This window comes from Hemicordylus capensis, chromosome 4, assembly GCF_027244095.1.
Source record: "Hemicordylus capensis ecotype Gifberg chromosome 4, rHemCap1.1.pri, whole genome shotgun sequence".
Classification (NCBI taxonomy): Eukaryota; Metazoa; Chordata; class Lepidosauria; order Squamata; family Cordylidae; genus Hemicordylus; species Hemicordylus capensis.
The window spans coordinates 30,970,509-30,995,644 of NC_069660.1; the positions used below are offsets into that span (position 1 = coordinate 30,970,509).

Here is a 25,136-nt window from a genome sequence, read left to right on the forward strand (position 1 = left end):
ACAAGTTCTTAGACAGCTAACAAATAAATTAACATAATCAATTTAAAACATACAACCAAGAATGTACTGGCTATAACACCACCCACAACAAATAACACAGCATTAAATTATTACCCACTCAAAGCTTGGGTGAACAACATAGCCTTTACCTGGTGTTTAAAAAACTAATAAAGTTGGTGCCAGGTGAGTGCCCATGGGAGGATTCCCTAATTCTTGTACCACCACCCAGGAGATCCCATCTTTGTCCTCATTATCTAACTTTCAGAAGGCAGCACACTTGGGAGGACCAATCAGATGAAGACGTCAACTGATAGGCAAGTCCAATAGATCTTGAGGCCACCACGGAACATATTTCCTAGATTTTGACCTATCCAGGATTTCCCCTTGGGGATAAGTCTAGTGTAGGGAAATATTTTTCTTACTGTTTGTTTTCCTCTTACCTTTTTGTCACTGACTTTTAGTGTTTTTGTTAAAAGCAACAACAAGAGATTGGTCCAGGCCTCTCGGTGGCTTTCTGAGTTCACGGTGATAAAATAGGCCATCGCTTCACTACACACACTACAGAAAGATTATGCACATATTAATTTATATAAAGAAGTACAGTAAGCAAATAGTGTGAAAGCATTTCCCTAACTATCCTCAAGTCAATTAGTACAAGTAGGAGTTTTGAAAGACTGACTTTAATAGAGTAAAAAAAGGAAAAAGAACCCTATGGTTTTTATTTTAATATTAGTGTGTGAGTGTTTTAAAAAACTACACAACTGAAGATACTAATGACCAATGAAATATTGTGGCTACATCTACAAATCAGTGATTTTCCAGCTGTTATTCAAAAGGCTTTCATTTTCCTTATGCAAAGCTTCAGCCTATTCAAACTCATTCATTAGGAGGATTCCTATTTACATTTTTGAACAGTTTTGCCTCAATAACTGGAACTAAAATTTAACAGAAACACACTCAAGTCAGTATGTGTGTTTTCTCATATGCTTGTTTCCTCCTTAGTTTCAACAGAGGGATCCAATCTGCATACATATCACTTTGCTCGTCCCAACTGGGTTCCTATATTGAAGTGGTTGGAACCTTTTGAAAGAGGATTCCATATAGGCATCAGAATTTTGTAGCCATTAGCAATCAGACAACAGTCTGTATCCTAGAAACAATTTTGAGGGTACATATAATTCTCACTTCAGGAGTCTCTCTTGTATAGCTTCCCAGGAATCTCTGCGGTTTTCATCAACATACATTCGGAAGAGGATTCTCAGGCAACAAGCCAAACTGCTGGTTTCTTGTTTTAAAAGATTGGGCTTTGATTTCCCTTTGAAACCTAGAAATTAAGGACAGTGATACAACCACACATTCTACCAGAGGCATAACACAAGGTAAAGTAATTCCACACCTAAAATCCAAAATGAAATCTTGGCTATGGAGACAATGGTTCAAGAGATAGATTTCCCAGGAAGTCTTAGATGTTGACCAACAATCTTCCCCTTCTGCCTTAGGGCCTGCTACTTCTCTTCAGTCTGAGTCACAGGTCACCGAGGGAAGGCACTCGTTCCTAGGGATGTGCACGGAACCACGGCTAGGCGATTCGAAGGCCCCGGGGGTGGCGCTTTAAGGGTGGGGGGGTGGCACTTTAAGGGCGGGGGGGTACACTTATCTCTCCCACCGCTTTTCCCCTGCCAGCGTTATTTTTTCATAAAAACCGTCGGGGTGGCAGTGTACCTCCCCGCCACCTCGTTGCCCACCTTGACTGAAAGTGGCAGGAATGGTTGCCAGATTTGGCTTATTTTAGGCCAAATTCTGGGTTATGGCCCATATGACCCACGAGTATACCCCTTAGGTTCTGTCAACCCACGTGCGCATGCACACCTGGTACTTCTGGCCACTTCCAGCCGAGGAGGGCAATGGGGCGGCAGGGAGGAATGCTGCCGCCCCAAAGGTTTTTACGAAAAAATAACACTGGCGGGGGGAAAGTGATGGGAGGGGTAAGTGCACCCTCCCCCCGCCCTTAAAGTGCCACCCCCCGGGGCCTTCGAACCAGCCCCATGTTCGAACCTGTTCGGAGCCCCATAAAAGGGCCTCTGAACAGGTTTTTGCACATCCCTACTTCTTTGTTTCCTCACCTACTTAATCTGCCTGCCTGCTTCTGCCCTGGATCACTCTATTGTCTGCTTCCAAAGTGGCTTTTCCAGTTTCAAAATGGGCTATTTAGCTACCATTATGTGTGTTTACATGTAACGTGTAGTTTGGCCTTTACAGACTTAGTTCTGGCCTTCAGTGAAACTACACATTCTGTAGGGTCTGCAGAAAAATAAGCTTTGGTGCTAAATTTGGCCCCCAAAGTCCACAAAGCATCAAGGTTTGCCTCCCAGGAAGAAGAGAAGCACATTTATTCTCTCCCCATAACATCCGTCACCAAGTCTGGTAATTTTGTCTGGTGTCCAGTGTCTGGCTCCTAACATTTTGATCTGTTTCCTAGAAAATCAGTCAACGCTTCCACTAGAATCCAGTTTGCACAGTTCCTTTGTGATGAAGAAGCAATTATAAGGCCAAAGTACTAATCTCTAAGAGTACTGGTGTTTTAGAGCTACAATGTAAGAGATTTAAATCAAAAGTGACATGCAAGAATACATTTCAAAGAAACTGAAAAATGCTTTTAGAACCCTTCTGCACCCCATACTTTCCAGCTTACCTGCTCTCCACAGAACTGTCCTTTGTTCATAGTTTGAATTAAAAGCTTTTGAGAATGAATGAGATTCTTGAAGACAATCCAATAATTTGAAGAGATGCTGGGAAGACATGTATTTGTACATTCCTTGATCTTCAGTGTCAATGTGGATATCGGTATCCAGTGTGTCCCTCTAAGATGGAAATCCAGTTATAGGAAATAATGACTGAGGCAGTAAGTGTCCTACAATCCCATCAGAGTGTGTTCCTTCCCTACCCACCACCTTGCTTTACAGTTTAACAGTTTCCATGAATGCTTTTGATAAGGAGACTGTTCCCATTCAGGGTTGTATGACAGGCTACTCAAGTTGTGGCAACTGTCATTTTCCTACAAATCTAATCAAAACAAAGGGGGCACACAGGCAAACATTTTCACCAATGGCTTCATGCAAAGGTGATCCATATGCTATAAAAATACACAACTCAGAAGTAGGATGCCTTGATTTGGGTGCTTTTCTCTACTCACTCTCTTTTGGGAGTGAGTAGAGAAAAGATGACCAAACATTTTTTAAAATATAAAGTTAGTTATATAACTACGAATACAAGTTGCTCTTACCTGCAGTTAATACAAGTATAGTAGTTTTAATATCAAAGTCAATGAGGCTGTTCACACGACCAGCCCTACCCTGGCCTGGACATGTGGAGCACCGGGATTGGTCTAATAGTGAGTTAGAAAGGAGCGAGCACGCCCTTCTGCCCCACTCCCTGGTTATGTGGCTGCTCGGGCTGCCTGCAGTCCTGACGTGGTGCATTGCGGGATGCTGGAGGAATTCCTCCTCCACCTCCCAGATCTGCCGTTTGCCATGGTGCTGCTCGTGTGCCGCATGAGCAGCATAGCTTTCATGAGAAGGGCAACTGTCTGCAAGGACAGAGGTAGGAGCCTGCCCGCCCACCAGCCTACCTCCAAACAAAGTAAAACGTTTGTGTGAATGACCTTAATATCTACTTAACAATATGAGTTATTCCATATCGTTTGTATACCTTTCCGAGTCTGAAGAAAATCAGGGCAGTATCAACTTCAGCTTTATCCTTCAAAGCATTCATATCAAACATTCAGTAGTCAGCAAAATGTATTTAACTGAAATCTTGCTTCATGTGTTTACTTCGCATGCTTTTGCCATAAAGCCTGAATGTTATGTCTCTTCTAAGTTTTTTATTTTGATTATTTTTTTTTAATTGACAAGCATTTTCAAAATTTGTGAAATCTTTTAAGCACTGTTCTATGGAGACCTTACATTTAAGATGTAAGAGTCCTTGCATACTTTCTCCTTCCTCTATCATATGAGAGGGTAATGCTTAACATCTCAGAAATATGCAACAGCTAAGCTGTTGTGACACAAGCAAACATTTGAGGCCTCTTACCTGAGCAGCAGCCATATGCTCAGCATCTTCCTTCTTGCTTGTTGCAGGGTAAAATACAATATTATCAATGGTCTGTATCAATTCCAGCTGCACAACACACTTAATAAGGAGACTTGCAAAGAGTTTCTGGTCTGGAAGAAAATCAGTATGCTTAGTTTCAGTCAAAGTGTAAGAACAATTTAATTTGGTACTCCTACAGCTCTCCAGGCTTTGTCTTCAAAGCAGATTCCTTCCAAGCATGCACCAGGTGGACACATCAGGGACACATAACATTCCTGGACTACCATGTTAGTGATCTCTACAGTCATCACATGCCATGGTGGGAGAAATCGAAAACCACCTAACAGGGTTCTGAGCCATTTCCCTTTCACTCCAGACACAAGGAAGATGCAGAAGGAAGGATATGCTTGTGTTCTAGGTTCAGCTTCAATGTAATCATTTCCTCCTCCTGCCCCTCTCCCTGCTCCAGTGTCTGGACCACTGTTCAAACAAGAAGGAGAATTCACAAATAAGCAAGTTCTGTTCTACCTCTTCATTAAGGTAGCAATACAAAAACAAGTTGTATCGCCCAGCTAGCAACTACATCAAGGGTGTCTTAAGCACAGGGTGGGAATTAATAGCAATAGCACTTACATTTATATACCGCTCTATAGCCGGAGCTCTCTAAGCAGTTTACAATGATTTTTAGCATATTGCCCCCAACATTCTGGGTACTCATTTTACCGACCTCGGAAGGATGGAAGGCTGAGTCAACCTTGAGCCCCTGGTCAGGATCGAACTTGTAACCTTCTGGTTACAGGGCAGCAGTTTTACCACTGCGCCACCATTAACTTTGTTACTTGGAGCAAGGCAGGGTCAGAAACAAGAGTGGCTATCTCCCACGAGATGCTGAGAAAATCTGGAACTTGCATGGCTCTGTCTTTCCAGAGTGAGGGGAGGTACAACTCATCTAAGGATACCTTCTTACACTGTAGCTAATTAAGCAATAAACCCAGATGAGCCAGGAAGCAGAAAGATTTAGTAGCCCTTAAAAGTCTAAATAGCACTTTGCCTAAAAAAAGGACTGATGTTGCAACTGCATTTTATTGTAAAAAATAAATAAATGACACAAATCAGGTCTAAACCAAACATGAAAAGGCTTCACAGAAAACACTGAAATGTTATGATTTGATCGTGTTATCAAGAGTCTTCATAAAAAGTGAGTGAACAAAAGGTGGCACATTAAAAAGAGAAAAAAGGTTAGTGTGAAAGCAACCGGTGAAGATTGGATGTCTCCCCACATATGTAAGCTGACATGCAAACTCACTTGAATAAGGGCCTCCTTTCCAGCTCTCATCTGTGGGATTTGAGAATTGGCTTTGCCCCCTTTCTGAAGCATTTTTATCAATGCTGCTTAAAGACTGGCGATCCAGATCCAGATCCTAGAAGGAAACAGAAACCGGGTTTGATTATCATACAACTCTCAGTTGTAAGGCAATACAATTATAATAATAAATAAATGCAATTTATAATAAACAAAATGTGCATCTTTAGCTGCTTCATATGTTAAGACTACTAATTATTATTTAAGTATTTTTCTCCTGTTCTTAATATTCTGGAATCAAATTTCTTAGCCCCGATAAACAGATGAATGCTCGGCTACTTTCTATTACCACATTAGCATAAGCATAAAGCTGTCACATGCATATATTTTGTCTACAGTTTTCCAGTGGAGGGCTAAGGAGAAATTAGAGCACTCACCAAGTGCTTCTCGGATGAATCATCTTCCATTCCTGCTGGCCTCCATGTTAGCAAGCTGCAGGAAACAAACAACTGGATCAGAAATGTAATCTAATTTTAAACCAGTTGATATATTCTACAGTTTATGGAATTACACTTACACATGAGGAATTGTCGTTTTGAAGATCTCTAGCATACAATTGCAAGTTTGGTCCCAAACTTCAGGACTGAATTTTTGCCCATTTAATATTACCAGGCTTTCTAGACAGTTGGTACCTGATCGAGCCAGCTGCTCATTATCTACAACAAAAGAATAGGGTTTTTATAATTTAAAAATAAACAACATGCCAAACAAAATCAAAGAATATTTACTCTAACTATATTTATTTGTCACTGTTCAGTGACATTTTGAGCAGCCCATCCTGAAGACCAGATGTCCTGGAATATGCTTAGTAGTACAAAATGTGATCATGAGTTGGTAGAGATCTACTGTTAACTTGCCCCTGCAGCTATAGTTTATACTATCACAAATGTATACTTCATTCCCCAGAGCAATTTCCTTCCTTCATAAGCCATGGTTTCCCTTTATATACGCACTGATGCAAACTGTGGTCATGGTTCGAAAACAAAAACAACAAAAACCAGGCTTTATTAAAACCATGCTATGAAGTGGGCTTCAAATCCTGTTAGCGTTAGCCATGGTTAACGCCATCAGTGAAAGATGGTGTATAATCATGGTTATACACCATCAATGTATAGAGGAGAAAAAAACAGGTTACTTACCTGTAACAGGTGATCCTTCCGTTGAACTATGTTTACTCACAACTTGGGGTTCTGCGCCATTGCAGACCTCCACGGAAGAATTTAAAGCTCCATGAGGTGCTCTTCAGCTCTGCCAAATAGTGCTTGTGGCGTGACCATTATTTTCGGTGGGAGAGCACCTTTCTCCTCAGTTCTTGATCGGCCACAATGAACAAAGACTTTGGATTGACCAACTCAGGTAAGTCTTTATTACTGTGGAAGTATCTTAGCAGTGGGGTAGACTGAGCGGATGTTGAGAGTGAACATGAATCACCAGCAAGATCACTGGTTACAGATTAGCAACCTGTTTATCTTTGAGGTGATCCATGTTCCCTTACAACCTAGGTGATTAACCAGCTGATCAAGAAGGAGGTGGGTGCTAGGATATGTTTATAGCACCTTTTTAAGAACGAACTGACTAAAGCTGGCCTCTGCCACTGAGCAGATGTCTATAGCATAATGTCTGATGAAGGGCAGGCCTGTAGACTACGTGACTGCTTTACAGATGTCTTTCATGCCAATGCCCAACATATGGGCCTCTGACATGGCCATGGCTCTAGTAGAATGTGCCTTGATCTTTGAGGGAGGCTTTATCCCTTGCTGGTTATAGCACAGGAAGATGAGTTCTACGAGTCAGTGGGACAGTCTTTGTTTTGAAATGCATTGTCCTTTGTTTTCTTTTTTATAGGAGACAAGCAGTTGGTTGGTTTGTCTAAATGATTTTTGTCCTATGCATGTAGTGTCGGAGAGACCTCCAGACATCCAATGAATGCATGGATTTCTCCAAAGGAATACATGGATTTAAGAAGGTAGGTAGGTAGTACAATGTCCTTATTTAGGTGAAATTCGGAAACTATTTTTGGTCTAAAGGAGGGAGAATGCCTTTGTCCGGATAGAATTTGGAGTAAGGGGTAGAGATGTTCACAAACCAGTCCAATGTTTATACTGGTTCAGCAGAGGGTGGGTGTTACCTTTAAGAAGCAGGGAGGGTGCCATTACCTCCCTCCCCCCACGTTCCCCCCACTGGCACTGCTGCCAAAACCGCTGGTGCAAGGCTACTGTGTAACACCTTGCAGCCCCAGTCAGCATCAACATGCATCAGGCACTTCCGGTTTGCCACTGACTGGGGCTGCAAGGAGATACGCAGCAGCCCCGCACCAGTGGTATTGGCGGCAGCACCGGCAGGGGAAATGTATGTGTGTGGGGGGTGTAGTGGCACTCCCCTGCGCTCCTTAAACAGTAACCGCCCCCTGCCGAACCATCCAGCTGATAGTTCATGCACAACCCTACAAAGGGAGTCAGCACGAAGTGCTGTTACCTGGCTGACTCTCCTTGCTGATGTTATGGCAACCAGGATGGCAATGTTTAAGGATAAAGATCTGAGGGAAGCAGAAACAAGAGATTCGAATGGTGCTTCAGTAAGTGAAGTGACCAATGAGAGACTCAATGGTCTGATGGGTCCTCTGACAGGTGGGAAGAGGTTATTTATTCCTTTGAAGAATCCTTTAGAGTCAGGATGGGAGAACACTGTGGACCCATCCCAGCCTGGGTGTCTTGCAGAGAGTGCTGCTCAGTGAACTTTGAGAGAAGGATTTGAAAGTCCAGATTGTTTTAGACTACTTAGGTATAGAAGGATCTGACAGATTGACCATTGTAAGGGTCAAAGCCCTTGGATGCAGCATGCAACATAAAATGTTTCCATTTGCACATGTAATTCCTCTGTGTTGACTCCTTTCTCTCAGTCACGAGGGTAGTATCAAACTGTTGAGCTTCCAGGCCGTCAGGTTCAACACCTGGAGGCTGGGATGGACAACATGGCCTGCTCCCTGTGAAAAAGGAATGCAGGAAGGGTTGAGGATGACCCTGAGTTAGATACAGAAGAATGAGGAACTACAGCTGTCGGGGCCAATACAGGGTGAATAGGATTCACCGAGTTCTTTCCTGCAGGGTTTTGCTCATCATCTTGGACAGCAGATGAAAGGGAGGGAAGAGGTAGTAGTCCAGGGCATTTGAAAGGCATCTCCCATGGAGTTCTTTCCTACACCTGCCCTGGAGCAGTATAGTTTAGCGATATGTATGAACTGCGTTCAAACTGTGGTTTGAGCACTTTTTGGGAAATTCAACCAGGAACTTTAAGAAAAGGGAGAGCAGGTCCTTACCTACTCTCTGCCACCCCATTCAGCTTCCTGCTGGGTCACCGCACCTCCCAATAACCCTCGACATGGTGCCAGCATGCACATGACATCTGCGGACTCTTGTTGTAGTGTCCGTTTGTCTCAGGTGCAGAACCCTCCACAGTGAGCTCCCCAACCTTTCAGGGAAGCATCTGATGTTGCTGTGAGAGACAGAGTTGGAAGCTTGAAAGGCATACCCACTTGGAGGGTAGTCCATCCTGGTCCACCACTGTAGGGATTTTAGTACAGGTGATGGAAGTTTCAGCCACATGTTCTGACTGTCGGAGTTCAGTTTAAACACGGACAGAAACCAATTTTGGATTCTGCGCAAAGTCTTGCATGGGGCACGCTAGCTGTGCATATGGCCATGAGCCCAAGCAGTCTTTGCACTGTCCAAGCTCTTTGCTTTAGATATGCTCCCAAAAGTATAGGTCCTTTTGGCAGGCAAAAATACCAATTCAAGCAGTCAGAGCAGAAAGGCTGTAAGAAGTCTTTAAGATATACTCCTAAATGACAATACAACCCTAGGCAAAGACAACAGCAAAGGACCAAGTCCCAAGACCAATCCAAGCAGACTATTTAATGCTTTGGACCAGGAAGTATCTCAAACGCCACTCCCTTCTCCAATATGAATTGCCCCTTTCCCCCACACTTGGCATCACATCACATCAGATGCCCATGACAGGCTATGCCATCGAATTTTCAAGCCACCCCATATTCACAGGGATAAAATACACCCACTCAACTCCTACTTTAGCAAAAGTAGTACTATCCTTACTAGAGAAGAGGGCAATAGAACCTAAACTAATATATAAAAGCCAGGAAATTCAGAATGATCTCATTGCAAGGCATTCTTCCCCTGCTAACGGGGGAAGAATGATTTGTGATGCTAGACCTGAAGGATGCCTTTCTCCATCTGGGAATACAGCCAGAACACAGGAAGTACTTAAGATTCACACTGGGTCCATGAATTTATCAGTATGCGGTCCTGCAATTTGGATTCTCAACAGCTCCCTGTGTTTTTAGGATGTGTGTCAGCCATTGTACCATCTCAATTTACCCTTACCTGGACAACTGGTTGCTGACATCAGAATGCAAGGACACCTTAGTTTCCCATGTCCAGTACATGCTAGACCTCTTAGCAGAACTAAGATATGCTGGATGCGATCTATGTCCCTTCAGCATGACATGAAGGATAAAACTGAGATCTGCCATTTGAATGGAACGTTCTGTTCAGTACACAAACAGACAAAACTATGGAAAAGATGAAGAAGTCCCGATATACAGCAAGAACTTTCATTTGAAACCCACATTTGTCACAGGTCTTCGAGAAAGCTCATGCACTTTTGCAGGGGCTTTTTCTAGATCACCTTTGAGTTTCATAGATTTCCATGGCTTGTATTCATCAGTCGTATGGTAACACAGGTGAAGGCAAGAAGTACAGATCTCTATAACACCCAAAAATTGTAACCTGGGTCCAGGGCACTTGGAGAACTCCAGTAGTCCATTGGTCGTGCCATGGACGAGCTCCATTGGTCCATTGTCGTGCTATGGATGCAAAGTGTGGAGCAGAGTGATAAAATGTCTCTCTCCAAGGGTAAGATGGAGAGCAACGTAGGGTCACCTTCGCAGGGAATGGCAATGGAGTCTTAGGGATTGGAACAGATTTTGAATCCTCATCCACATCCAATCCATGCAAAGGGAAAACTTTAAAGGTAGAACCCAATGGGATACTAGCAGTGGAACCCATTCAAGACTCCAGGTTTCTAGACATTGGCTTGTCCTGTGGTATTGGGGGAACCTCTCTAGAAGAGAGGTGCCCTTCCTTGCTGGAGATGGAATGCACAGATTGAGCTAGATAAAAGCCAATTGCAATTGGTGATATGACTGGTGGTACACTCTTTATAAGGGTGTCCATTTTTCTGGTTGATGGTGTCATCAATATCGGTATCGTAGTCACAACAAATTTTGGTCCAAGAGATGATGTCAGGCAGGTAGCTGTCAACATCAATATTGGAATTGGTCATTTTGTCAAAAGAGACGTGGGTGTAATCAATCTCATTGTCAGTGTAGAAGCTGTTATCAGTGTCGATGCCGACATCAGCAGTTCACCCAACACCAAGGGTTGAATTTTATTATATTCTCCTTGTGCAGTCAATGGGGAGGGAATATGAGGATATAGCCTCAGTGTTGATGCCGTCATCTGTCTTGACGTGGTTGATATTGATTGTTTGGCCATCGACATGCGACAATGTTTGACGACCTCGGTGAACCAAACTGCTCACGCTTGTGTTTCTTATGGTGTCAACATTGGGTATCCTTGTCCACTGTCTCTGGCTTTTTAGAAGGTCAAGTCTCCTTTTTCTTTTTTAGAAGGAGCTCGAGATGCAGAGGCACTGGAATCCCACAAAGTCAGATGGCCGAGTACATGTACAAAAGGCACATTTTAAAAAAGTTTTTTTCTAATGTACATTAGACCAAAAGAGAAGAACAAGGGAGAAACAAAAAAGCAGACAGCTGTCAAAGCCAGAAAGCCACAGAGAGGAACAAAACCAAAACGAAATCCAGAGAAGCCATAAAACTGCCCATAGTCATAAGCCATAACTGCCCAAAGAACCAAGAGGGAAAGATATTTGGAAATCACAGGAACTAGAATGAAAAAGAGCGAATCCTTCACAATGCGAGCAGCATGGCAGTCAAGAAGGAACTGAGGAGAAAGGTGCACCGAAAAAAGTCGTGCCATGTCCCCAATTTTGCAGAGCTGAAGAGTGCTTCATGGAGCTTGGAATTCTTCTGCGGGGGTTACTGCACAGGTGCAGAACCCCAACTTGTGATGGAATATTGATCACCTCAAAGTTCCATAGCTAGTGACAGAAAGAGTGCATGTGAGGGTGGGGCGGTGGAGGAAGGGGAAGGGAATGTCAGTAAAGAGGAGGATGAGACAGAGGAGGGCACATGATCTTTCAAGGCTGGCTTTCAATTTCGAGCGAGCAGCCATGATGTCTGCACCAGGCCATTTTATTGGCATAGCTGTGATGCTGTCGCAATAGCATCATAGGCAGAGATACAATATTTACGTACAATATCACTGCTGTTTGTATTACCACTGCACGGGAAATCCCAACACAACTTTTAAGAGGCAAGACTTTAAGACCAGTAATGCTAATATCCACCATCTTAAACTGTACATATCATGAGTATCGCTAGAAAGAAAGACTTGTGCAAAGTCAAGAAGGGCTTTAGTGGGCATAAAGGGACTCAGTCCAATCTCTTTCAAATCAAGCACACTAGAAGTCTTGATCAGCATCTTAGGCACAATGGGAGAAACTGAATTTAACAGTCAGTACCTCAAAAGCTAGCCACCTTATGGCACAGCGGAGAAATGACTTGACTAGCAAGCCAGAGGTTGCCAGTTCAAATCCCCGCTGTAAACACCTATATCGGGCAGCAGCGATATAGGAAGATGCTGAAAGGCATCATCTCATACTGAGCGGGTGATGGCAATGGTAAACCCCTTCTGTATTCTACCAAAGAAAACTACAGGGCTCTATGGTCACCAGGAGTCGACACCAACTTGACGGCACAACTGTACCTTACCTCAAAAGCTATTCCCACTTCCCTTCCGTTATTACATTGCAAGAGCTTTAAAAGAAAGTTATAGGTGCTGAGTGGTAACAACAGAATGCCATTGGCTCCAAAATATACAGAAGTAGTAGTTAAAATCTTTTGGCCAATGCTAATGAAAAATGTTGTAGAGCTCAGCTTTGCAAGGAATAATGGCATGAATGGAAGTGCTGAAGTGACTGAAATTCCAAAGACCATTCAGAAGCACATGTATGAGGCTTTTGATAAATGATCCAGCACTTTGCATTCTGTATCTGCCAGGTGACTGAAGGGATGGGGCTTTTAACCAAGACTGTTTGAGGGGCAATCAGAAAAGCAAGAATTGGTTATTCATTCAAAAGAGGCATAAAGCAAAACAAAACACAGCTGATGCAACATGATTCTAGAGAAAACGCACACATACAAAAGTATTTGCTAAATTAAGATGTACTCTGGTAGCAGTAGGAATGAACTGCCTAAAAAAGAGAAAGATTTTTTTTAATTTTCTCATTTCAAAACTCTTTGGGGAGGGGAAGAGGAAGATGGGTTTCACACAAACCTCCCGTAAAAGTTATTCATTCAGAATAAAGTGACATGTATGTAAATAAGCTACCTTGTTTTACACACCAGTGTAACTGTGCAAATATGTCAGGAAGAAGAATCTCATTCAAAGCTTCATAAAACTGTGTGAATACATCACATATTGCATAAAGTGCATGATTACATGTAGTAGTCATCCATTCAGATTTCTGTTGAGGGAAAAGCAGATGGTATATTTTTTGCTGGAACAAACTGATAACTGGGAAGGGTTCTGATCATAAGGATAATTACCACAAAGCTTATAAACATATAGATCATCCCTTTTCTCTTACAGTCAATTGTTAAGATTTCAACCTCCTCAAAGAAGGGACATGCCATTTGTTTTGGTTTGTGAAGTGCCACAAGCTGCATACAACCCTGCTGAGGAACAGGGTGGTTGACATTCTCCCTTGATGGGAATGAGGCACAACCCACACCAGGGGACCAAATGGTACAAAACACTTGTTTTAGCATCAACCTTGCTGGGCCCTGCCTCAAACTTCAGCCTTTCAAAACTCTGAGCCTTGATTTACTAAATCAGATTTGGCTTTGAGATCACAGTAAACAACACTATCTTACTTTGAGCAGAAGGAAATATCAGAGAACCAGGCACCCTCTAGTGGCCTGGCCAAGACCAATTGCTGCCTGTCTCCGCCCCTCTAGAACCTGGATCAACCTGGATCCATTCCATTCACAGCCAGCCAGCTGGCCACCCTCCATCAAGGATTTTTGATGGAAGTTTTAACTTATTTTAAATATATGTTGTTGTTGTTTTTAACTGATATTGCAATCTGCTTTGAGAACTCCAATTGAAAAGTAGAATAAAAATCAGTGTGGTGTAGTGGTTAGAGTGCTGGACTAGGACCGGGGAAACCCAAGTTCAAATCCCCATTCAGCCATGATATTTGCTGGGTGACTCTGGGCCAGTCACTTCTCTCTCAACCTAACCTACGTCACAGGGTTGTTGTGAGGAGAAACCTAAGTATGTAGTACAGTGCTCTGGGCTCCTTGGAGGAAGAGCGGGATATAAATGTAGTAGTAGTAGTAGTAATAATAATAATAATAATAGAATAGGATAAATATCTAATAAATATAGTTTTGGGCTATCCAGGGATTACTTCTTAAAGGGCTTTCAATACCTCTGTTTGCTGCTCTGGGAGCTTCATGTTATCAAATATCCTAAACACAATTCGAAACAGATCTTGCCACCAGTGTTTTTCAAAGGTATGGCCATAGCTCTTCATAATCTCAAACATAACCGTTAGGCCTCTACAAGATGAAAACAGTAATAAGAGAATGCAAGTTAGGGATGAATTTTGATGGCTGAACAGAGCCCAAAGCCAAAAGAGTGCCATTACCTTGTCCGCACATCTAGCTTGCACCGATTGATGATGCAGGAGAGCTCAAACAAAATAGGGAACCATCCTCTGACCCAAACTCTGTCTCCAGGAGCCACATTCATGTCGTCACTTGTATATTCTCGCAAAACCTGTGAACAGATATGATCTGGCAATTTAATACAGTTTACACACACACTTAAACTACACAACCCAGTCCTGCTTGAGAACTGAGAAGTTCAATTGAACAGTGAAATGGCAAAACATAGCTTGGGGAAAGTTTCAGACACAAGCAAGTCACTCTACACCCCATTAATTGACACCTGTCAGAATTGAAACCTAGATATTCCATGTAACAAAGCTAGCAGTTATCCAATATATGTTAAGTTTGAGCTATGGCAGGAAGGAAGAACTAAGATTTCCTAAAGTCTACTGTGTGTGTGTGTGTGTGTGTGTGTGTGTGTGTGTGTGTGTGTGTGTGTATCTATCTATCTATCTCCTAGGTGTGTCCAGGGAAAATGCGTCCTGGCATCCCAGCTGATTGGCTGGGCTGCGGAGGTGCCCGATTGGCTGGCACACCCAGGAGGAAGAGAATTGGCCGGCTATGAGCCAGAGCCGCTGGCGGGCCCGGCCTGGCAACTGGTGGTGGCCTCGGGCCTGGCTGCGGTGAAGTGGTGGCGGGCCCAGCCGAGGGCCTATGCAGTGAGGCGGCTGGTGGCCAGGCGGTGGGCCCCGATACCGGGGCAGAAGGTGGGGGGAGAGGTGGCTGGCCTGCGGCCGGCCACAAAGACTGGCAAGCGGTGGCAGCGGGCACGACAGGTCGTGGAGACGGCACTTGGCGTGGCGGTCCTGCCGGCGGGACAGGCCGCGGAGGCGGCTCTCAGCCAGGCAGTGCCGGAACCAGCCGCCGAGACCATGGGAGAGAGACTGGGGTGAGAGGAAACCAGGCAGTGGGACTTTCCTGTTCGCTGCCCAGGAGGAGGAGCGGTGGCAGCGGCCAGGTAAGTAGAACTTTTTAAAATGCAGGGAGAGGAGGAAGTGGGGCAGGGGGGAGAGGGAGGGCAAGAGGGAGTGGGGCAGTGGGAAGGCAGGAGAGAGGATCAGGGGGAGGGGAGGGATGGCAGGAGAGACTGGGGCAGGAGGGTGAGAGGGAGGGGGAGGGAGGACAAGAGAGAGTGGGGCGGGAGGGAGGAGAAGAGAGGCAAGAGTGTGGGGCAGAAGGGAGGGAGGGAGAGTGGGGCAGGAGGGAGAAGGGAACAGCCAGCCCCAAAGAGCGCACAGATGCTCTGTGTGGGTTGCCTAGTTTTTTTAAAAAGGAGAAGGGAAATGAGGTCAGAGCTCCCTATTCAAAACTGTGAACAAGCCCAGGTTAACTTAAAGCAGGTCACTCCAATTTTTTAAAAAATTAACAAACAGACTGCTTTTTGATATAAACCTTTGAGGCAGCTTACACATATAAGCACACTATATTTAATTTAAATATAATTAAAACCACATATGAAAGTGCTACAGTCCAACAAAAGAAACACAAACGTATGATAGTTCACTGTGGAGACAGGAGAAAGACTGGCTGTAGGAAGCAAGTGGGAGATGCCCCCTAGTCCAGCTCCTGGCCAAGTCTTTCTTTGAGCCTGCCTCCTGTAGGACAAGAGGGACAGCACACTGGTATTTGGACTGCTGAATAGCAAGGAGAAGATCAAAAGCACAAGCAATTGCCATAAAAGAGCAACCAGAGTACTTCAAAAACTTGTTGGGAAAACGTCACCTTAACCTTTACATGCCAGGCTATCACAGAAGGTGTTCCATAATTTAAACAAGTCTCTACAACTGAACTAGATTTGGTTCAAATTGTGGTCCACAAGTTAGATCTCTTGCATCTCAAATGTTCATGCATCCACCATATTTGATCAAGGTGGATGACATCATTACAAACTACAACACTGAGGTGTCTCTGTGTGTCACTCATTAACTACAACTGTACTAAATTTGGTTCAAATCATTTAGACAAGTCCTCAAGTTAGTGCACTTCTGCCTCAGAAGTTTACGCACCCACCATCTTGAACTGGGTTGGATGACATCATCACAATCTACACTGTTGAGGTGTCCCTACAACAGTACCCAATTTGGTTCATAATGGTCCAGGCATTGTGAAGTTGATGGGTGGGTGCGCGCGCGCGCACACACGCACACGCACACACACACACACACACACACACACACACACACAGAGCCAGGTGATCTCAAAAGCCTACTGTAAAGTAGGCTAAAAACAGGTTGCTCACCTGCAACTGATGTTCTGGTAGTGATTCACTGACATCCATTAGAATGGGTTCTGCGCCTGTGCTGAAGCCTGTCAGCATGGAGTACCACAGCTCCTCTTGGCGCTTGCACTCCACCCGCACATGACTATTTAAGGCAGGAGGAAGTACCAGCACTTCAGTTCCTTGAAGACCGCCAGAGCTGTCGAGCATCTTTGGAGCAATAGGTGAGTTCTACGTAGAAGGCTTGAGCACTACTGCTGAGGGGAGGTTCGGGAGGGTCTAATAGATGTCAACAGATCACTACCAGATCATCAGTTACAGGTGAGCAACCTGTTTATCTGGGGCGTGATCAACTAAATCTATTAGAATGGGTGTTTAGTTAGCTCCTAAAGGAGGAGGGAGCAGTAGTGTCACTGTAACACCCTTTTAATAAAACCTCTCCCAAAATTCTCCTCCACTGTAGAATGCAAGTCAATGGCATAGTGCTTTACGAAGGGCTGTTCTGAGGACTAGGTTGCAGCCCTACAAATGTAACAAAATGATATGATAGATAAATGAGCTGCTAAGGCACCATAAGCTCTGCTTGAATGTGCCTTGATGGACTTAGGTGGCTGAACTTTTTGTAACTTATATGTCAATAGGATTAGCTCTACTAGCCAGAGGGACAGCCTCTGCCTCAACAAGGCTTGGCCCAGAGATCTTCCTTTGCAGGATATAAAGAACTTTTTTGTCTTTCTGATAGTCTTTGTTCTTGACAGGTAGAATAGAAGAGCCCTTTGGCCATCCAAGGAATGCAGGGCTTTTCCCAGAGCCGTATTTGGAGAGCTGAAGAAGGTAGGTAGCATGATGTCTTGGTTTATGTAAAAATCTGTCACAACCTTAGGTAGGAAGGTAATGTTTCGATACTATTGGCCCCTTTGTATAGGGAAGAGCTACGGGGGCTGAAGTGGTGAGGTAGGCGACTGGAGCGCAAGTGGAGAAAGACTCGACTAGAATCTGACAAATTACAACATAGAGTGCATTTGAAGATCTATGCTCAGGCGATATGTGCGGCAAAGAAGCAATTCTTTTCTGCCTCTACTGCATCCACGTTCACGTCCGGCAGAGCTGTTTAGGGTTGTTAGAGGGCTAATATGTGTCGCTCCTCCCTTGAATCACAATCTGGATCCATCGATTACCCACTGTGAAGTGTTTGATTAATTCTCTGTGGAAGAATCTTTTGTATTAGATTCCATCTCGGCAATTACTTTAGTGTCTGATGTGGAGGTGTCCAGCGACTCCTCTTGAGTGGTTAAGTTGGATCAGTTCCAATTTGTGACTCCTGAGGATGTGGACGAGCTGATTGGAATGGTACAACCTACCACCAGTTCTCTTGACCCTTGCCTGACATGGCTTATACTATCTAGTGGGGGGTTGTTGTAGAAGGCCTGGCAGAGATTATAAATCTCTGAGGGAAGGCAGGATGCCTCCTTGTCTTAAGGAGGCAATTAGACCGCTTGCCAAACTACAATTACCGTCACCCCCAGCTTCAGCTTATTGTGGCTGGGATTATCGGAATCACAGTTCAGCAACAACTGGAGGGCCATAGGTTGGGGAAGCCTAACTAGACCTATTTCAAACTGGCTTTCAGGAGGGCTATGGGGTGGAGACTGCCTTGGTAGGCCTGATGGATGATCTCCAATCGGGAATTGACAGAGGAAGTGTGGCTCTGTTGGTTCTTTTGGACCTCTCAGCAGCTTTCGATACTATTGACCATAGTATCCTTCTGGAGCGTCTGCGGGGGTTGGGAGTGGGAGGCACTGCGTTGGTTCCGCTCCTACTTCTCGGGCAGGTTCGATGGTGTCCCTTGGAGACTGTTCTTCAAAATCTGAACTTTTGTATGGTGTCCCTCAGGGCTCCATACTATCTCTAATATTGTTTAACATCTACATGAAACCTCTAGGAGAGATTATCAGGAGATTTGGTGCAGGGTGTTATCAGAATGCTGATGACACCCAAATCTATTTCTCCATGTCAACATCCTCAGGAGAGAACATAACCTCCCTAAATGCCTGCCTAGAGGCGGTGATGGGCTGGATGAGAAATAACAAGCTGAGGCTGAATCCAGATAAGACGGAGGTACTCATCGTGCGGGGTCAAAATTCGGGAGATGATTTTGAGCTGCCTGTTCTGGATGGGGTCACACTTCCCCGGAAGGAACAGGTATGCATTCTGGGGGTGCTTCGGGGTCCGAGCCTCTCCCTGGTCTCGGTCTCCCAGTTTGAGGCAGTAGCCAGAAGTGCCTTCTATCAGCTTCGGCTGATACGCCAGCTGCACCAGTTACTTGAGATAAATGACCACAGAACAGTGGTACATATACTGGTAACCTCCAGACTGGATTACTGCAATGCGCTCTATGTGGGGCTGCCCTTGTGTGTAGTCCGGAAACTATAGCTGGTTCAGAATGCAGCATCCAAGTTGGTCTCTGGGTCATCTCGGAGAGACCATATTACTCCTGTATTCAAAGATCTACACTGGCTGCCAATAAGTTTCTGGGCAAAATACACGGTGCTGTTTATAACCTATAAAGCCCTAAATGGCTTGGGCCCTGGGTATTTAAGAGAATATTGTCTTCATCATGAACCCCACTGCCCATTGAGATCATCAGGAGCTGTCTGTCTGCAGTTGCAACCGACTCGTTTGGTGGCTACTCGGGGACGGGCCTTCTTCGCTGCTGCCCCAGAGCTTTGGAACGCACTCCCTGCTGAAATAAGAGGCTCTCCATCTCTGACAAGTTTTTAAAAATCTTTAAAGATGCACCTGTTCAGACGACTTTTAATTAAATATTGTTTTAACATAGTTTTAAAATAGTTTTAAAAATTAAATTGTTGTAATGTTTTAACTTTTACTATGTCATTTATTTTGTTTTAACTACTGTTAAGTTTTTTGTTATTTATTTTAACTAATGTTTTAACTTTTTGTTTGTTTGCTTGTTGTAAACTGCTCAGAGATGTGAATTTTGGGTGGCATAGAAGTGTAATTGATAGATAGATAGATAGATAGATAGATAGAATGTCAGGACATAACAATACCTTATCTGGGCATAAGTGTGCATAAGGCACGTCCATCCTCAGGGCTGTAAGTTCACTCACCCTGTGAGGAGATGTAATTGCCACCAAGAAAGCAGTCTTCAGAGAAACCAGCTTCAGGCTAGCTGTAGCCAGGGGCTCAAAGGGCGTGTCTGTCAGAGCTGAAAGGACCAAGGATATACTCCACTGATCCAGTGGCTGTCTTACCAGAGGATACAGATTGGGGAGACCTTTCAGAAAGCTCTTGCAGCCAGGGTGGGAAAATCCCATCCCAGGTGTCTTGCGGAAATCGCTGCTAAGTGAACCTTTACGGAGACATTAGAAAGCAGAGAGATCTTTAGTGTGGTTAGGTACCGCAGGACCTGGCGGACAGTAGCTTTCAGAGGGCAAAAGGTGTTTGAGGCTGCATAGCAAGCCAGCCTCTTCCATTTACTAGGATAGTTTATCCTATTGGAGGACTTCCTCTGGTTAAGGAAGGTTTTATCTAGGAGCCTATCTTCCATTAAGTGGGCACCTCCAGGTGCAGTACTTGACTGTTTTCCCGTGACAGAAGATCTTGGCGCTGAGGGAGCCTCCTGTATGTGTGGTTGGACTGTTTGAGTAGATGCGGAAACCATGGTTGCTGAAGCATCATGAATGCATCATGTGGCCTGACAGGCCAGAAGACACGGTAGAGAAAAATACACGCAGGGATGTGCACGAACTTGTCCGGAGGCCATTGTAGAGGCCTCCAAACCGGTTCAAATGTGGTGCAGTTTGAAAGTTCGGCACTGGGGGGGGGTCTTTAAGGGCAGGGGGTGCACTTACCCCTCCCACACCTTTCCCCCTGCCAGTGCTCCTTTTAAAAAAAAAAACTTCCCTCCCTTCCGCCCCTGCCCTCATTTTTGGCTGGAAGTGGCCGGAAGTACCATGTGCGCGTTGTGCACATGTTGGATGTGCAGGGGTGCACGCATGGCATGCATACGCATGCACAGAACTTACGGGGGCAGGGGGGTACACTGCCGCTCCAAGAAGTTCTTTTAAAAAGGAGCGTCGGCGGGGAGAAAGCGGCAGGAGGGGTAAGTGCATCCCCATCACATATACTTAAAGAACCACCACCCTGGTGCCGGAGGCGCAGTTCTGTGCACACCACTAGATACATGTACCATAGGTGCTGAGACCAGTCCATCTGGAACACGTCCCCCAATGACTGTGTGTCGTGGCCTGCCCTTGAGCAGAAGTTTTTGCACTTGGCAATGAGAACTGTCACGAACAAGTCTATTTTTGGGAACCCCCAAGCTCTGAATATTGGAAGCAAGTACTTGTTCAGTTCCCACTTGTGCCACTCTTCCCTGGTAAATGAAGGACTCAGTTCATCTGCCAGGACATTCTCCGTCCCCTTTATGTGAATGGCCAAAAGGGGTGATGCTGTTTCTGATGCACCAGTGCCATATTTGTACACTCAATGTGCACAGAGACCTGGACACTGTCCCCCTTGTCTGTTTAGGTAGGTGATCGCTGTTGAGTTGTCCAATTGTAACCTTCTCCCTCTGTGCATTGGCAAGGAGCCTTCATGGCCTGAAATACTGCCATGAGTTCCAGAAAGCTTATGTGGAAATGTCTTTGTTAGTGACTCCACTGTCCCTGGGCCACGCTGCCATTGCAATGACTTCCCATCCCCAGCCCATCATTGAGGTGTCCATCGTCACCCATACTGAAGGAGGCTGCAGTTGAAACAGGACTCAACCGTTTCAGTAAATTCTCTGCATGAGTCCACCTACCCAATGACTGGAGGATTTGCTGCAGAATAACTAACTGCTTCTGGGGGCTGTCTACATTCAGACCGAAGATTGATATGAGCCATAACTGCAATTTTCTCATTTTCAGACGTGTATGCCAAATTGTCGTCTTGCAGGAAGCCATAAGGCCAAGGAGACATTGAATCTGTCTTGCCCCTGCACTGGCCTGAACTGAAACTGATGTACAAGATCCACTATGGCCTGGAATCTTTCTTGTGGTAAGTAGGCTCTTCCCATCTGGGTATCTAGAACAGCCCCTATGTAGGAGATTGACGTCACGGGATTTAGATGAGATTTCTTGCAGCTGACATCTATCCCAAGGTCCTGGAGAAGGCACAATAAGTACTGTATCTGAGAAAGTAACCCTTCTCTGTCTTTTGACACCAGGAGCCAGTCATCTAGGTAGGTTGTTGGCTGAAGGTGTTTTTTGTGCCTGAAAGCAGGCAGTCATACTCAGCACTACGATGTTGGGGAAGGCTGATGTTAGCATCAAGTCCCTTTATGGCAAATGGTGTGATGGATTGTTGCTGACCTCAAAAGGTGCTGCTTCTGGACCTCAGCCATTTATTATGCTGGCCCTGGTCCTGTTCTTTGGTGGATATTGTTTCTTATGATATGGTTGGCAGGATTTCTTAAAATCCCTGTGGTCCAGTTGTCTATAGCTGGAATGTGGATGGTTGTAAGGCTTGGATTTGGTAGAAAAAGAGGAAGAAGTAAAGTGAAAGTCTTTGCTGTGAACTTTGATTTTTTAGCTTCTCCACTGTAGCATCTGTCTGTTCAGGGAACAAACCTTTCCCATTGAATGGGAGGCCTTCGATTTAGTCTTTCATGTCTAATTGAAAAGCTGCTGAACGTAGCCAAGCATGGCATCTCAAAGTATTAGGTGCACTCATGGCTCTAGATTCTGATTCTGCCAGGTGTTTTGTGGTACTTAATTGCTGTTAAGTCAACTCTGCAGATTTTTGCAAAGTCTTCTTAAAGTGAGCCTTGAACTCTTCTGGTGAGAGAGAGTCCAAATCCTGTTCCAAGGTGTCCCAAAGGCAATAATTATAGTTAGCCATGCAGGCTAAACAGTTGGCTATTTTCACCAATAAGCCAGTCATTGAATATATATTTTCTGCCAAGCACATCTAACTTTCTTCCCTCTTTATCTGCAGGAGTCATGTGACACCTACCCAACCTAGAAGTAGCAGCATCGTCTATAAAAAGGGAGTTTGGTACAGGATGTTTCAGCAGGTAGGTGTTATCCTGTTCTTGTACTCTATTTGTGGAACCTCCCAAGTGCATTGAGCTGCCTTGGAAATCACCAGTAAGAGAGGCAAGGTGACAGGCTGAGCAGACAAAAACTTTGCCATAAAAGTATATACTGGTTCATCAATCGTAGAAGATTGTGATTTTAGATCAAGACCCAGTGCAGTAGCCATCTTCTTGAGTTGGACAGGATAAGCCTTCATTTCCTCGGTGGGGGATACATGCAAGGGTGTTGCCACATCATCATCATCATCATCATCAATAACAATAATAATGACCCACAACAGGGTCATTAGATTCCGTGTCCGATTCAAAATCAGAAGAGCCACAGTGACTCTCACCAGAATGTGCTGGGGAGAAATGTGGCTGTTGCTCCCATGATGGAGGTGTTGGAGGCCTAGGAATTGCAGGCTCCCAGGAGTCTGTCTGGATAGCTTCAGGTAAAAATTGCTTCTCCTTGTTTTGGGTCTGTTTTGCAACCTGTACAGGTTTTGGTGGGGAAGGAAATTCTGCCAGAGTCTGCGTGGCTACAGCTGCTGTCACCACCGCTTTGTTTGGTGTGAAAGTGGGGGGGGATTCCCCCTCCCCCAGCCAGAATACACACTGGAAGAGCTTGAGAGTAGGCTCTGGTCATAGAAATCTGTTTCGGGGACCCTGAAGACCTTCATGGCCTGTTTTCATAATAGTCATACGCCAATCCCGGAGAAGACTGACCAAAGATATTTGATTGTACAGCAGGCGAAGTGTGGTGAGATAATCCACAGGTGTTCCAGCTAGTTGATGTGGCCATCTGTGCAGCTGTTAATGCAAAGGGCACTGGTTGGTTTTGAAGAGCTGACATTGAAATGGCAGTATCCGGAGGCATGGAACTTAGTAGCACTGGTGTCTAATGTCGAAAGCAAGGATTGTGCCATGTTGTGATCCAAAGCACTCGCCACCTCAGCCTCGGGCGAGTCTTCATCTTAAATCTCGTAAGTAATCAGTGTTCGGCATCGAGGAGTCACTGTATAGGTAACGTTGTGGTGTTTGTGTCAAAGCCAACTGTCTCAAGGGTATTTCAACAGCATCGATGCCAGGGACAAAGAGACCATCCTCGTAATCAGTGCCGACCTAGGCACCAGAGGGGATAGTGTTCTCGGCAGTGAAGGCTCTGGTGTCGAGAGGGGTAGAGCAGGAAAACCTATTGATGATGTCGAAGCTGCCACCATAGGTTCCCTTGATGGTGAAGAGTGCATGGGGATAGGATTTGCCAATGCAGAGGAAGGATCCTTTGACATTGACGCTGATGTCAAGTCTGGCTGCTTTAGTGTTGATTTTCAGGCATCAATGTGGTCGGTGTCGATGGTCTCTATATCATCACAAACAGCTTCTTCTGCCAAAGTCAGTGATGGAGTAGCCTTCGATGCCGATAGTTTTTTCTTCTTTTTGGCAGGCTCCAATGTGTCTGCCATCTTGTCTCCATGCCACTTTGGCATCTTAGGAGACTTAAATATAGGCACTGAAGGTTTATACTGGGTCAAAGCCTCAGCTCTCGAGCCATCTCTTTTATAAGTCGAGCGAGTTCCCTCCTTAGACAAACCAGAGGAACTTAACACGTCATCATACAGTGCAGCTCTCAGATGGAGCTCCTGGTTGCGTTGCATCTGTTTTGAAAAGGACTGGCAAACCTTACACGCAGACATGTTGTGGGCTTCCCCCAGGCACAGCAATGGCCGTCTTGCAAAGGTAGCTTAGCTTTACACTTACAGCAACGCTTGATTTTATCTGCCCTTTTCTCCAAGCCTTTAGGGTAATCCATTGTCGTCTGCATTCCATTGTTCAAAATCAAAATATCAGTCCAATCTTTCAACTCCCTTCGTCCACAAAATGCACAAAAACATAGTTTGAAACAGTCCAGAAGTCAAAGCCGATAAATCAATCCTTTTTTGTTTTCTTTCTTTCTTTCTCTCTCTCTCTCTCAGAACTCACTCAGAAAAAGCAAGGAACTAGAACAAAGAGCCGTAGTGACCAAGGAACCAATCACTATGGCAGTCGCAAAGTAACTGAAGAGCTGGGACTTCCTCCCGCCTTAAATAGCTACGTGGGGGGTACAAGCGCTGAGAGGAGCTGTGGTACTCCACAATGATGGGCTTCAGTGCAGGCGCAGAACCCATTCTAATGGATTCAACGGATCACATCCCAGATGGTTAGTTTTAAGCATCTCCAAAAAGCACAGAAATTTAAATATGAGGAAAATATACCTGAGGTCTTTCTGAAACATATTTAGCACAATAACGGATCAGTCTAATTGCTTCCATACTGGTGTCTGGAAATGCAGCATTACAGGCAAACTCTGATAAACATTTTACGGCATCCTGGAATGAATCTATTGCTGCAGGAAAATGCTGTTGAAAAATTGTGGCTGTGGAGAAAACAGAATGAAATGTGTGACATCTTAGGAATATGCAAGTCAGGTCAGCACGATTGTACATGACAT

General features: G+C 44.7%; 1 protein-coding gene across 2 annotated transcripts in view; it reads right to left on the reverse strand.

The window, feature by feature from the left end:
* Positions 1–25,136, reverse strand: part of ARFGEF2 (ADP ribosylation factor guanine nucleotide exchange factor 2) — an 86,612-nt gene that overhangs the window by 5,049 nt on the left and 56,427 nt on the right. For both annotated transcript variants that reach the window (XM_053246762.1, XM_053246761.1), the window contains 11 exons: positions 24,901–25,061; positions 14,324–14,454; positions 14,105–14,234; positions 13,000–13,135; positions 5,970–6,108; positions 5,830–5,884; positions 5,396–5,510; positions 4,090–4,220; positions 2,693–2,861; positions 1,186–1,324; positions 441–558 (listed from right to left, as the gene is read on the reverse strand). In XM_053246762.1, coding sequence (XP_053102737.1) covers positions 441–558; positions 1,186–1,324; positions 2,693–2,861; positions 4,090–4,220; positions 5,396–5,510; positions 5,830–5,884; positions 5,970–6,108; positions 13,000–13,135; positions 14,105–14,234; positions 14,324–14,454; positions 24,901–25,061 — 1,424 coding nt within the window. The remainder of the gene's footprint in view (positions 1–440; positions 559–1,185; positions 1,325–2,692; positions 2,862–4,089; positions 4,221–5,395; positions 5,511–5,829; positions 5,885–5,969; positions 6,109–12,999; positions 13,136–14,104; positions 14,235–14,323; positions 14,455–24,900; positions 25,062–25,136) is intronic.